Source organism: Psammomys obesus, unplaced genomic scaffold (assembly GCF_907164565.1).
Source record: "Psammomys obesus unplaced genomic scaffold, mPsaObe1.curated_primary_1811, whole genome shotgun sequence".
NCBI classification, from domain to species: Eukaryota; Metazoa; Chordata; class Mammalia; order Rodentia; family Muridae; genus Psammomys; species Psammomys obesus.
In genome coordinates, this window is record NW_026585895.1 from 21,281,715 (window position 1) to 21,296,878 (window position 15,164).

Sequence of the window (15,164 nt, forward strand, 5' to 3'; positions counted from 1 at the left end):
ACACACACACACACACACACACACACACACACACACACACACACACATGCCATAGCATGAATATAGATTGAAGATACTTTTGGCTTTGGTCATACCAGCTCAAGCAAAGCATTTATCAATCTGCCAATTTTTTAGTGTTTCCTCTTTTATTAAAACTTTTGTCTTGAATTCTATTTTGCCACGGGAACTGGTGAGGAAGTGTGCTGTAAAGCATGTGGAGAGGTCATGGGACAGTTTGTGAGAACTGGCTTTCCCCTTCCACTGTGTGGGGTCCCGGAGTGAAACTCAGCGCATGAGACTTAGCAGCAAGTGCCTCTAACCACTGAACCACCTCATCAGCCTACTTTAAGTTTTTTCTGTGGATTAAAAAATATTAAATATTTAAAAAAGACTTGGCTTTTTTTTTTTTTTGTCCCAGTAGACTCTAGAATAGCTACATGCAACACTGCTGCCTTAAGCGTTTGAATATAAGCCTCTACTTACATGTGACTTGTTTTCCTTTGGAATATTTTCACTTTTAATATGTTCAAAAGCTGTTTTTTCCTCTTTCTTCTTCTCTGTTGACATACAGATCTCTGCTGCAGGAAATAGTGGAAATGAGTCAGGTGTGAGAGAACTGCTGAAAAGGATCGTGCAGAAAGAAAACTGGTTTTCAACTTTTCTGGAAGTTCTTCGTCAAACTGGAAATGATGCACTAGCCCAAGAGCTAACAGGTGTTGACTGCCCAGAAAGCACTGCAGGTAGTTCCGATTTTATTAAGATTTTATATACAGTATGACAGAATTCAGTGACGCCTTGAACTGTAATGTCAAACATCGGAATTTTTAGAATCAGTGTTTTAATTAGTTTTTTTTTTTTTTTTTTTTTTGAGATAAGGTTTTTCTCTGTAGCCCTGGCTATCCTTTGGGGACCAGGCTAGGCTTGAACTCAGAGAGATATTCCTACCTCTGCCTCCCAGAGTGCTGGGATTTCAGGCATGGGCCACCGCGCCAGGCTGAGTCAACATTTTTAAATAGGAAGAAAATTTTATAGATCATTGATTTCCTCCCTTTTACAAATGAGAGAGAAAGGCTATGGTATTAGATTCCACCATTTGCAGCTCACTGGGTAAGTGTACAGATGACCAATTCAGCAACAATCCATCATCAAAGCTTATTCTTGAAATGAGATCATAACCTCAAATTTTATAGAGGTATTTTTAGCATTAGAAAGACACAGATAAGCTGGAAGAAAATATATATCTTTTTTATGAATTTGATAAGAAGGCTTATCCTTACTAACATACCTAAATTTCACTTAATATGAATTTTTAAAATATTTAATAATGATATTCTAAAATGACAACTTATTTTTACTTATTTTGCATGCAAACCTAATTTAAACTGCCCCACTCATTTTTTCTTTTCATAGTATATATCCTGTTTTCAAAATATCATTTACAGAAAAAAGTACAAGTCCATTATTAATAAACTAACTTTCACTATTATAATTATTGTATGCTTACATTAGTTTTTCTCTTTTCTCTGTTAGTCAGTGGTCATTAAGTGAACTTGTACCAGACACTGTGCTAGGTGATGAGGATGTGGAATTGCAGGAGATCTAGAAAGTCCTTCTCTGTTGATTTTTTTACTCATCTCTGCAAAACAGAACCAATAATATTCAACTAATAAACTGTGATTAGTTGAGTAGCGCTAAAGTATAAAAGAAACATCTACTATGTTTTATTGTATGATTTAGGAAACACTTACTTCAGCCCAGTAGTTTGAAGTTCTGAAACATGTAAATATATTTCACTCTATTCATCGGAAGAGAGCAATACAGTGCTCAGAATCAGATAGTAATTCCATGGTTTTTCAACCAGAAAGTTCTAATATATTTACTGATATTACATGTGTGGCTTTATCCATCTATAAGTGTCTACACCACAACATCTCTATCACCTACCTTTATATCTAAAGAAATGGACATAAATACAGTAGGAAAAAAACCTAGATTTAAAAAAATCAGGTCATTTTGACTGTAAAATATTAGAAAGCTCCCCAGCCTGGGAGCCCACTGGATTTTCTTTGTTGCATGAGTGTAGTTCTTACCCTGAAAAAACAAAACAAAACAAAAAAAAACAAACAAAAAAACCTTCCCTTCTCCTCAGAGACCATTACAGAGGGCTACTGATCATCAAACATCAGCTGACTGTGGGGACCCCAGCTCCACTGGATACATCTGAAACACAACTCTTGTACCTATGGCTCAGGGAACAGCAGTGAGGAACATGAGACTTGTAAGAGCTAGAGGAGCCAGAATTCCGCAGTGAGGCTGAGTCTCTTAGAAATGACAGAGTAGCTACAACCATGATAACAGCCTAACAATATGGCTGCCTAAACAAGACCCAGACAAGGACAATACCAGCAGAAGGGGGAGGTCTCATGAGGACCCAGCCCTTGACAAAAAATCATGAGCAACTAATTAATGGCTGCCAAGAGAGGAAGAATTTGTCTCTCCCAGAGATACACCCCTAATTCATTATCTAATACAAAGTAGTCAGCTGTGAAACCATACACACTCAGGCGAAACGAAACAGACACAGCAAGTAGCATTTTGTATTTATACCTGTGTGCATGTGTGTACATGCGTGAATGTATCCTTGTGTGCCACAGCAAACGTGGAGATTGGAGGACAAATATGTCTGTCCTCTTCCTGTTTGTCTAGGCCAGGGTCTCTGTTGGCCACCACTGCATACATCAGGCTTTCAGGCATTCTCCTGTCTCCACTTCCCATCTCACTAGGAACATTGCCATTACAGCAGACATGCCCTCCCACTCTTTGCTTTATGTGGGTTCTTGGGATTCTTTTTTTTTTTAAGATTTTTTTTATTTATTATGTATACAGTGTTTATTTATTATGTCTACAGTGTGCCTGCATACCAAAAGAGGCCACCAGATCTCATTGTAGATTGTTGTGAGTCACCATGTGGTGGCTGGGAATTGAACTCAGGACCTTGGGAAGAGCAGCCAGTGCTCTTAACCTCTGAGCTATCTGTTCTTGGGATTCTAACACCAGTCTTGGTCTTCAAGCTTGCATGATAACCTCTCTAGCCACTGAAGTGTCTGGGTAGATTTCCCAGAAAAATGACATAGGAATGGTTTTGTTTCTCCTGCTCAGTTGTGGAAAATGTAAAGGGAAATAAAGAATCGTTTAATCAAAAAGAGGCCAAAACTCAGAAGATGTGTAGAAATGTTTAGCTCATCAATATGTATATGTATATATATGAATATATTATCAATATTATTGATATGATATGTATACATATTGAGAGAGAGAGAAAGGCAGACAGAAAAAAAAAAGAGGTATTATTCTGAGGAGATCATGGAGGTGTGGCCAAACAAAAACATCTGTGAACTAAATTGTGGGTGTGGTTCATGGGTTGGCTCAGCCATGTTAGCTTGAGAGTAGATCGTACTTTTCAATTAAAGGGGTAGGGAAGGGAAGCTGTCAGACTTCCTGGATCTTCAGAACAGGCTATAGAGCTGTTAACTGCACAGGCCCAGTGTCAGGGTTCTCCCTTATTTGTGCCGGACAGTGGAGATGGCCCCTTAGTTTTAATGAGGTGTCTCAGAGGCAGGTGTGACAATCCAAAATGGCAGAGGGAACAAAGGAGGCTTTCCTTCAGGGCTCTAGAGTGATTTTTGCCAAGGGGACTTAGAAAGGAAAAGGTCAGATTGAGGGAGACACTTCTGAAGTTTAAAAGATTATGGATATTTTATTGCCAGGTTTTGGGCTTGTTTAAGAGATGTCACCTCTGCATTCATCTTTATTTTTCCTTTTGGAAAGGAATGTTGTTCTGTGCTGGTTTCAGGGCTATGTTTTGGAATCAAAATTGTCTGCCTTAATAAGTTCCTAAATGCAGGGGAATTTACCTCAGGATCAGTCATTAAAATATCTTACTTGTATATGAGGCAGATGATATTCAGGTGAGCTTTGAACTTTACACTTCATGTGTGAGGCTGCAGTAAATCAAGGCCTTTGGAGATGGAATGGATCTGTATTGCATGCAATGAAAATATTAAGGAAGGAAGCAGTGTAATGTGTTTTAGGAGGAAATTTTATACCCTTCCAAATTCACATATCAGAACCCTAACCCCGATTATGATTGTATCTGAAGTGTCTGCCTTCAGGAAGCAGTCAACTTTAAATGAAGTACTAAGGGTGGAACCCTAACCTGCTATAACTGTGGGTTTTTAGAATGATGAACTAAGGCTGGTCAGTGGTGGCGCATGTCTTTAATCCCGCACTTGGGAGGCAGAGGCTGGAGGATCACTGAGTTCATTGCCATCCAGGTCCACAGAGTTAGGTCCAGGAAAAGCGGGAGGTGTCGCAAAAACAAAACCAAACCACAGACAAACAAAAACCTGCTAAGATGAGGAACTAAAACAAGCATCTTTCTTCTTATCATTTAGAACCCTTAGAGGGGCTGAAAGATAGCTCAACGGGTGCTCTTCCAAAGGACCTGGGTTCAAATTCCAGCACCCACATGGCCTCTCACAACTGTCTGTAACTGCAGTTCCAGGGGATCTGACACCCTCACACAGAGAGACAGACAGGCAGGCAAAACATCAATGCACATTAAAAACTTAAAATAATAAAAAAAAAGAACACAGTGGGAAAGGTGAAGCATGCTAAGAAAGTGGCACATGACAGTTGATTAACTATGTATAGAACTGAGCAGAATAAATTTCTTCTCTTTAACATACCCAGACTATGGTTGCCATGGTAAAGGACCCCAGGCTTGAAATCCATATGCTTATGTGCTCCTGGCTCTTTCTGTTACCCTTGGTCAGCTACCACACCTTTTTGGGTTTCACCTTACTTGCCTGTGAAATGGAGATAATGATATCACTTACCAGCCAGGTTATTTTGAGAAATAAATTATTCAATGGATGTATCTGTCTTTGTGGTAAGTACAAAATAAGTGGACAATTTTAAGCTTTTGTTGTTTTATGTAATTTTATATGTATGAGTGTTTTGCCTGCGTGTGTGTCAGTGTTCCGCTTGCATGCCTGGTGCCCCAGAAGGCCAGAAGAAAGCGTCAGATCCCTGAGGTTACAGACAATCGTGAGCTGCTGTGTGGGTACTGGGAATCAAATATGTGTCGTCTGGAAGAACAGCAAGTGCTCTAACTCACTGAGCTGTCTCTTCCGTTCTTGACTAAAACAATTTTAAGCCTTAGTAACTGTTAAATAAGGAAAAAGAAGAGGTCTCCCATTGTTGGCTACTCAAAGGAACTAGCACATAATTGTCATTCAGGAATGAGGTGTATTAGGAGAAAAGGCCTCAGGATCATAACTGGACCTTGATGTAGGAGACCATTAGAAGACACCAGTATTGGAAATAGCTTACCAGGCTTGAAAGGGAGGAAAGGCTTCCCTTTAAGCCATAGAGGGGCTTCGTCAAGAAGAGCAGCTTAAGGTAGGAAAAATGTGGAGCCTTCCTGAACAGGATAATGAGACAGGAGGGTCTCAGGGAGGAGAGCCTTCAGAAAATCCTCTGACTTTTCTAACATTTTCAGGCACGGCATGAAGTTCTAAACTGTGTAGCTCAGTCTGGTATAAGCTATATAGCAAGAAGAATCAGCAGCCAAGTATTGCACAGGGTAGGACCATGGATTAGGTGTTGGTGGAGTGGTCTGATTTCTTTGGGTTATGGAATCAGACCTCTTAGAGTGACCAGTATCTTTAAGGAGCAGGGCAGTAATGAAAGAGCTAGTAGTTAGCTAGAAACATTGTTCATTTAGCTTCATCTGAAAGCCACAATCATTTTCTTCAGGAAATTCTCTATGCAGGGATGGATGGGTCTGCCTCTTGCCATCTAGAGTGGGCTAATCTAAATTGTGTTTATGGCTTCAGACTGCCCTGATGGACTGAAGTTTGACAAGAAAAAGAAATCCTTGAATTCCTTAGTTCCCCTCCCTGGTGTATGTCCAGCCTTTTAACATTGCAACACAGCACTCTCAGCAACAAAACACAGGCTGAGGACCCAAAACTAGAGCTATAAGGAAAAAAAAAAGTCACCAAAACAAACGGATGAACAAACAGAGTCTCACAATGTATTAAGTAGGTTTATGAGTTTGTGTTGGACTGTATTCATATGCAGCTGACTGCGCATATGGCCAGTAGACGGTGGCCTGAATACTCCAGTGAGATGGAGGCCAAAGAGCAGGAAACGTAAAATGGGAAAGGGGAGAAAATAGAATATTTCATTCAATTAAAAAAATAAATCCCAGGAATCCAGAACACATGGATTCAGTCTGACATTAAAGCAGATGTACATCCCTTGAACATGGAGGCAGGAAGAAAATGGCAAGTGAAAGCTAAAGAAAGCCACCCAATTTGCATTTTCATTAATTTCATTCAGCCTTAAATAGAGCGTGGAGTCACTGAGTCAGGGAGTTGCTTCCCCGGGGATAATGGACAGACAGGAAGTCACCTCACTTACGTTGTGGTTTGATTAGTATTTAATCAGCTCGTCTTTGAATATAAAATTTGATTGTTGATATAAGTTCTCAACTATTGTCATGCCAAAAGTAAAAATGTGTCTCATTGTGTTATACTGAAATGACATGTGGCAACTCTTTGGAAATGTCAAAGTTTGAAAGTTTGTAGAGTGTATGGGAAACAGCCCTATTTTATTTTCAGGACACCAATGGCCTCTTACACACGGTGTAGAGATCTATATTGTTCTGTCATTTACATTTAATACTTACAATCTACAGAGCTGGAGAATTCATCTCATGAAGATGGGCCTGAGGCTAATGAGCCCCTTCTGTCTGCTATAGATGATTCAAGGCTGGAGATAGAGGCCTGGAACACAGAGGATACCTCACCAGAGGTCTCCTTTACAGCGTCTTCTGTGACCACAGGTAAGTGACCTAGGAAGATGCCTTGTGCACTGTAACTGTTTCCTCCAGAAAAATCAATCGGGACACTTAAGACACCAGGACCTATGAAACACAAGGAGAATGTGGACGCTGGTATTAGTGAGAATTTTTGTTAAAATAATATTTTAGAGAAGATTAAATTAATACTATTACTCTTGGGTATGAGTAGGAACATATTTGCTTCTAATTTCACTTCCTCAGATATGTGTGGTCATTGTAAGGTGATGGCTGACTTAGGTGTCCGCTCATCCTTTGTCATTTCCAAATTATTTTCAAATATGCCAGTGAGAAAGAACTGCAGACGTCTAATGACTGCAGAGAGGGAGAGTGACTCCTCATGGATGTACTCCCAGTTGGTTATCCAATACCAAGTGGTCATCCCTAAAGACATAAATAGAAGCAACACTAAACAGACTCTTGAGATGTATTTATGTATTTATTCATGTGTGTGTATAAAACAACAATAATTAAGGAACAAGAAGCCATGAATTTCAGAGAGTTCGGGGGAGTATAGTTGGAGGGATTAGGAAAGAGGAAATAATATAGTATATTTTAACTGTATAAAAAAAAAAAAAAGTAGAGTGGAATCCAGACAGTAAGTGATGAGTTTTATGTACTTACTATCCTGAGAAATTTGTCAAGCTGTGCATTTACACAATTTAACTGTTAAAAAATAGCTGCATCTAACAGAATTCCTAAAAATAGTCCGGCTTGCCTTTACACCCTAGTCTAAACTAGTCTGAGCTGGCCTGCCCTCCTTGTGCACCACCTCTGTTTAAAGAAGAACGAAGCTGCATTTGCAGAAAATTTGGAACGCCTAGGAACACTGTGAAGCCTCCCTTGTTCCCACAATATATACTATGGGCAATATTTGGGGTGCCTCCTGCCCATCTTTCTCTGCATACCTGTGTGTGGAAACTGTAATATCTCCAGTGTTCATTTTAGGTGTTGCTCGGGTTTTTGTTTTTTTTTTTTTAACTGACTGAATAATAGTAACACTATTTGGATGCAATTAAACAAGTGTTGACACCGAATGTGTTTCCAAATTACAGCATCATGAACAATGTCTTCAGAGCCCTCGGTAGTTCATGTCACACTTAACTCATTAAAAACATATATAATTGGAATTTCTGGGTCAAATGATTTATACAGTTTTAACACATTTGATTCTTAGTGTCAACTCTCACTGTAGGAATTTATACATGTTTTTTCCCAACTAAAGGAGTTCCTACTCCTTTCAAGCTTTTCTCTAGGAGTGTGTGGCATCTTTTACAGTCTTCTGCCAATTCAGTTATAATAAAATATTGATATTTTGATAGTTGGACACAGATTTGAATTTTTATGATTTGTACTTTTTTTTTTTTAAAGCCCTTCTCTTTGGGCTGTTTCTGAGTACTTGTCACATTTTTTATTGAAACATTTGTATTTTTTCTCTTGGTTTATATGAACTATTTAAATATATGAGCTATCAATCTCATCAGTAATATCATTTTTCTGCCTTACGTGTTTTTAAATCCTGTTCATAATATCTAGTATTTAAACTTATAATTATTAACGTATATTAATTGTAAAAATTAATGAGATCCATTGTGAAATTTCTTTGTATTTTCCCCTTTCTGGTCTTAGGGTGCCTTGTTTTCTCTTTTTCAATTCTTATATATGGAAGATAACTTGCATGCTGGCCTTTTATTTTTATTTTATTTTTTTCACAATTTATTCATTGTATATCCCGATTGAAGCCCCCTCCTCAACTCCCCCAGTCCCATCCTCCCTCCATTTTTTCCTTATCCCCTTCCCCTAGTCCACTGAAAGGGGGGTTCTGCACTGTCACCATCTGTCCATAGCTTGTTAAGTGTCATCAGGACTGGCTGCATCCTCTTTCTCTGTGGCCTGGCAAGGCTGCATCATCAGGGGCGGGGAATCAGAGAGCAGTCAACTGAGTCCACGATGGAGGCAGCCCCTGCTCCCCTCCCTCAGAGATCCACGTTGGTTTTTCTTGTTGGTTTGTTTCCGCTTGTACTTTACCTTCTGCCCTTACTTTTCCTGCTGACCTCTCCGCCTCCCTTCCCTTCCCTCCCTTCCCTTTCCTTCAGAAAAACTCATCAACTTCCTACGTGTCCCAGAGCTTCTGTTCAATCCTAAACACGCAGTGAGGAACGCAGAACAGGCCTCAGCCCCCGGGGACTTTCCCACTCTGTGATTCTGGCCTCGCAATTCACTTTAGGACTAAGCAGAATATTCTGATGCGTGTTAGTGAGAGAGCTTGCCCAGTAGGCTGGACAGGCATCTCCAACCCGTCAGGCTCCCGCGGTCCTGGGACCTGCAGGCTCTATCCTGGGCCCTGTCGAGGCAAACAGCAGAGGGATATATGTTTCTGAAGACAGGAGTTCATGAGCATGCAGTTGCTGATAAATGGCTCGAGTTAGCCCTGGTTTCTGCTTCTTTAATCAGCTGATCTTAGGAACCAAGGATTACCAATAAAGAAACAAACAAAAACAACCTGCCGTTAGCCCATTAGACCTCAGGAATCACTTCTTGCTGTTTTTTTTTTTTTTTTTCGTTTTGTGGTGCTGATGATTGGATTTATGGCCTCTCTCATCCTGGGCAAATGCTCTGCCACTAATCTCCACTAATCACCCATGGAGTTACTTGGATCACAATATTTGTTGCTGAATTTAATAGAGGGTTTTGCCTATCTAGTCATTCTTAAAATTAATGATTAAAATATTCATGGAATCATGCCATAGTTTCTTATACATGTTTGCGTAATGGTATGCACAGCGTATCATAAAGATATTTTGCATTTATTTTGTGCTCTAACTCGGTAGGTTAATATTTTCAGAGGTTGCTAAAAGTAACGACGACAAAGCCCCTTGTTTCTTAAGCTGAGCACTGTCTGTCAGTGTGAATTTTTTTATGTGCAGCCACAAAAGGTCAGAGAAGTTTGTAATTTCAGATGAGAACATCTCTTATCATCTTCCTGAACCAGGTTATGTGTCATTTAGTTGATGGCAGATTGCCGCATTTCAGCCTGTTTAGTGCGAGTAGCTTTTATACGAAGACCCTTCAGGAGTTGCTCTGATAAACCGTTCGCTTCCTTCACACCCCGCCAGTCAGCGCAGGTGACTCACACTAAACCAATTGTAACGGCATTTGTCCTTCCTCCAAAGGGTGACAGACGAGAACTCTCAGATGGTAGCGTCACCCTTACACCACGTTCGGGGGTTGACCTTTCTTCCCATTCGCCGTTCAGGATCGACTGCTTCCAGCTTCAAATGGACAGCACTGACCAGAATCACACACACGCACGCACGCACGCACGCACGCACGCACGCACCTCGTGTGAAGTAGAGTAGGAGACACACTGAGGGAAATGTTAGGGATTTAAGGGAAGCAGCAGGAGGAGGGAAATGGGGAGTAATAATGATATTTTACTTCTACACGTATGAAATTCTCATTAATAACGAAAAATCTTGAAGAGAGTGGTGTCTCCTTAAAATATAGTTATTAAGTAAAATAAAGCAAAGTTTTTTTTTTAAAGCCTTGTCTTTCCCAAATTAACACAGCAGCTTCTAAACGACAACTGCAACTTTAAAGGTGTCTGTGCGATTGCAATGATGGACATCAGAACAAGAAAATATCACAGAAATTTGATGTTTCCTTAGACCATGCCAACATGAGAGATTCCAAAGGGACTTGACCCATCTCATCGATTCTCTTAATTTTGTACATTTACAGAAAAAAAAAAAATTAGAGTCACTTCTAAATATCTGTTACTGCTTTGTCAAAACAAGCAAGTAGTTACCGTTTTATTATTATATTTTAGGAAGTAAAGTGCTCTGGTAAAATAGAAATGTAGTAAATTAGATTTCAAACTAGGAAAATGCTGTTGAGTTTGGAAGAAACACTTTTAGGTAGCTCTGAACAACGACAATAACTCCCTAATCGAATCTTCTATGGATGCATTCGAGTGCCTTGTTTGGACTCTAGAAATGCAAGTACCTCCGAATGGTCAGCAGAGGGCGCCTTTGACATTTATAAAGAGGAAGGATTTCTCTGTTCCAGTGTGGAAAATTATCATGTAACGAGCGTGCCATGTGTGAATGCACACTGCGCATGACCCAGAGCGCCTGTGTATATTTTGATTTATATATTCGTTCACGTGAAGATTTTAAAATTCCACCCCAGCTAATGAGCTCACCAACCTGCTTGTTTTCAGACTGTAATACCTTCTTTTTCATCCCCCCCATATGTTCAGCTCCTTAGGTTTATCCGGTGACATTATGCTTTGGAATATATTGTGGATATATTTTGCATAGATCATGTTCTGTAGGAGGGGTTTAAAAATTGACCTTTATAAAACAGCCTCTTTCTCCCTGGTCCAATCTGTCACAGAGCTTTGTTGTTGTTGTTATTGTTTTGTTTCTTTCCTTTTTATAGATCAAAGTCCAATCTTAGGTTTGGTCTATACTAATTTCGGTGAAAGTGTCACAAAATTTATCCTTGCACTTAAGAATCAGAATAATGTTCCGTATCACTATCCTGGAGAAAATCTAGTGATTTTTTAGGATCTCTAGAAATAAATGCCACAGCATTTGAAGCTAAAGGAAGATCATTGCTGTATTACTGTTTCAGAATTGGCTCGAAATAAGTGAGCTATCCTTTCTATTTTTCTAAATTTAGTTGTCATTGACAACTAGGACAGGCAGTACTGCTGGGACCATTTAAGGGTAAGTAGTTATGTGAAGAGAGAGGGAGAGAGGGAGAAATAAATAGAAATATGTTGTTATTGGTGTTTATGAAGGATTTTATAGTTCTTCTTCTTCTTCTTCTTCTTCTTCTTCTTCTTCTTCTTCTTCCTCTTCTTCTTCTCAAATTCAGCGTGTTATGTGGCTCACGCTTGCATGGCGGTCCTAAAAGGGCTATCCCGGCAATCATTCACTCTCGAGGGACAAGGCCATGGGTATTCTATCAGAAAGAAAAGTGGATAGTGCAATTCTAGAATGCTGTTAACACAGCCTGGCCTTGTTTCCACGCTGGTATACAGCTACAAACAACTTTCTTTAGCAGAGTCATAGCAAAGGGACGATCTCAAATTTCAATTTAATGATTAGACCTTACCGTCTCTCTTCTGAGATGTGACAGGAAAGACTGAAAGCCAGACTACCAGAAAGAAAGGAGCCAGTTGGCCAGGCCACACCGAGCCATTGTGTTTGTATCTTAAAACGTATATGATCTGGATAAGAAAACATATATTCCATCCTCCCAACAAAAAACAGAAAATCACTTCACAGAAAATCAATAAAAAAAAAAAAAAAAAAAAAAGGAAAGAAGAGCCGCGGATCTAGGTGTTAAAGGGTTCAGAAGAAGGCATTGAGAGAATTGTACACTTACATGGAAGGAAAGGCAGACATTTGCCTGGGCCCTGGAGGGCAGGCTTGTGCTGGGTTTGTGAGAAAAGGGGACAGATAACAGGCAGAGAGAAGTAAGAGCAGCTGCAAGAAATCTCCAAGTGTGTCAGAACACGTGATGAAAAGGGGGTCAGGGAGGACACAGGAGTTAGGGCCTCTGGGACCAAAGAGAGCTAAAGCGTTTGAGAGAGCTAAAGCGTTTGGCTGAGTAATTTCTCCTGTTGCTTCCCCCCAAAGGCAAAACCAAACCAAACCAAACCAAACCAAAACAAAACAAAACAAACAAACAAAAAAAACCCTTAAAATTAATAATTCATTGTCTGGATGTTTATAAAAGACCATCACAACGTGTATGTGACCTTTCAGGGTGGCTGTGAGGAACTGCTCACACCTTGTGACAGCCTGATGTGGCCCCAGTGAGACGACCACTGCCGCGGAAGCTGGCAGTCCCTTTGCGCCCCTTGCAAGGGCCCGTTGTGGGCCCTTCCCTGTCCACCCTTGAGGACATCTGCATTTGCGCTTCCCTTCTGTCTGGTCAGGGTCCCTTAGCTCTTCAGCCTTTCCAGCGGGGCGTCTGTGAACTTAAATTGCTTCCAGCTCGCCGCCTGCCTTCTATCTCGCAGTCCTTGTTGATGTGAGGACTTCTCGCGTGGTCCTCAAGGCCATCCGCCCCTGAGTGGCTCCTCTAGAACATCCCTCCCCCACCCCCACCCCACCGTTTATCGGCAGTGAAGGAGCAAACCTGCCTGGCGGGTGTAATCCCACTTACCACCCTGTACTTTAACAACCTTTCTGTGTCCTCCCCCCTCGCCCCCAGCAGAGGCTAACGGGCAGAGATGATGGAAGTAAAGCCAACATCATTACGCGTGATTCAAATTTAATTCTAGCTGAAATATTCCAGCACAGGAAAAAAAAAATCTATAAACAGGAGCCAAGGAGCTCCACGGATGGCCATGTGGGCCTGTGGCTCTAAGAACGATTTTTCTCTCTCTCTTTGGGGGAACTCATTTCCTAGAAGCTTGGATCCAGGAGAGAATATGCAAGGTGGGTGGCGGTGGCTCCTCTCCATTCTGCGGGAACACATGTTCCCTGGCACAAAGAGCGAACTATGACAGACCAAAATGTGAACGTGTGTGTAGATCCATATACATAGAGCCGAAAATAAAAGTAATCTATTTCCTCTCAAAGAAAAGATCGTTATTCCCAAAGAAAAGGAAATAGGGATTATTATTAGTATGAATACGAGAACACTTAACGGGGCCATGCGCGTGTGCCAACATGAGGACCAGCTTCAGGCTTTCGGGATGATCTTTGACAAGGGAATGATGAACCCCAGGGAAGGTAGGTATGATACGCAAGTGCAAGGCGAGGCCCTAAGTAAGAGAAACCTAGGACTGCTGTGGGAGATGAAGGTAGAAGTGTGGACCCTGGCACCTCCGGCTCCCAGGCGAACAGAGCAGGGTCCTTGGAAACCCGCTTTTGGTCACAGAGAGGCTGTGAGAGACTGCACAAGCACGAAAAGTCTGCGGGGTGAGAAGTTTCTAGGCCAAGAGAGAGTCTACCTGGGGAGAAGAAGTTGTGCTTTCTTTACCTAAGGAAGCCCAGCTCCTTGCAGGAAACCCCGGGTTACTTGCTATACCAGTACTGGCCAGCAGAGGGCAAGCGATGCATTAAAATGAATCCAAACGCACCAACCCCCCCCCTTCCCTATTTTCTCTTTCAATATTTTATTGTAAATTTTTTGGTTTCTAAATGATTTTTAAAAAATATTTTAAAGGTATTTAAGGTCTAAAACGTGTTTAAAAACACGAAATTTCTTAGATTCCAGTTATTATTTTTGACTATTCCAAAAATATTAAAAATGTTTTCAATACGAAGAGATTTTTTTTTGGCCCCCACAATTTATAGCCTCTCTTACCGATTTACTGTCATTGTAAGCAAAGCTGTTGTTTTTTTTTTTACCTTATTTGTGATATTATTCTTTATTTCTTATTTTGAAAATCTGTTAATTGAACAAGTATAATTTTCTTTGATTCCAGTAAGTTTGATATAGATAACTATATTAATAGACATGACTGCTATTTTCAAATTTATCTCATAGCTGGCTTTGATAATTCTCTTAGGGGGGAAAATGACGTGTAAAAGTAAATTAAACCCATTATACTCTTTGATTCCCACAGTAAATACAACTCTACGAGAGTCTGACTTTATTTCTGTACAAAACTCTTGTCCCTGGTGTAACAAGGTCATTTTTACAGTAAAATTTAAAACTACAGAAGCTGTTATCTATGTTTCTAAATAAGAGCCAGCCCCCTGTGGCTGTGGGTGGGTGGCGGAGTTCAGGTCTGGGAAGCTTCACCGGGGCTCCAAGCACATGTCCTTTGAGTGGCCAAGCCCAACCCCGGTTCTCTTTAAGAGGACCCACACAGGACTGCAGGTAAGCCTCAACCAGACTGACCTGCCTTCAAAAGCGCAGAGACAAAACCAGGAGAATCCTAAGGAAAGCAGGTGTAGCAATTCAACTTTTGGTACATAAACTCAAAACACTGTTTCGGGTTTTTTGTTCGTGTGTTTGGTTGGTTGGTTTGTTTGGGCTTGTTTTTTTGGTAACCCAACACATCAAAAATTTCTTGATATTGCTTTTCGGGAGGTGTGTGTGTGTGCGCGCGTGCATGCACACATGCACACTTTTTTTTTTTTAATTCAGACAGAAAACCTACAGGGAAGGCAATTTCAGTATTATCAGAGATACACTATTTTCTTTATCAGTAAATTTTTTTCCTTTCCTACTTTTATTTCTATGATAAAACAAAAGTTCACGA

General features: G+C 40.5%; 1 protein-coding gene across 1 annotated transcript in view; it reads left to right on the plus strand.

The window, feature by feature from the left end:
• The window catches only part of Ifih1 (interferon induced with helicase C domain 1), a 51,662-nt gene that overhangs the window by 7,911 nt on the left and 28,587 nt on the right, over positions 1–15,164 (plus strand). The window contains exons 2-3 of the mRNA XM_055600874.1: positions 572–740; positions 6,767–6,913. Coding sequence (XP_055456849.1) covers positions 572–740; positions 6,767–6,913 — 316 coding nt within the window. The remainder of the gene's footprint in view (positions 1–571; positions 741–6,766; positions 6,914–15,164) is intronic.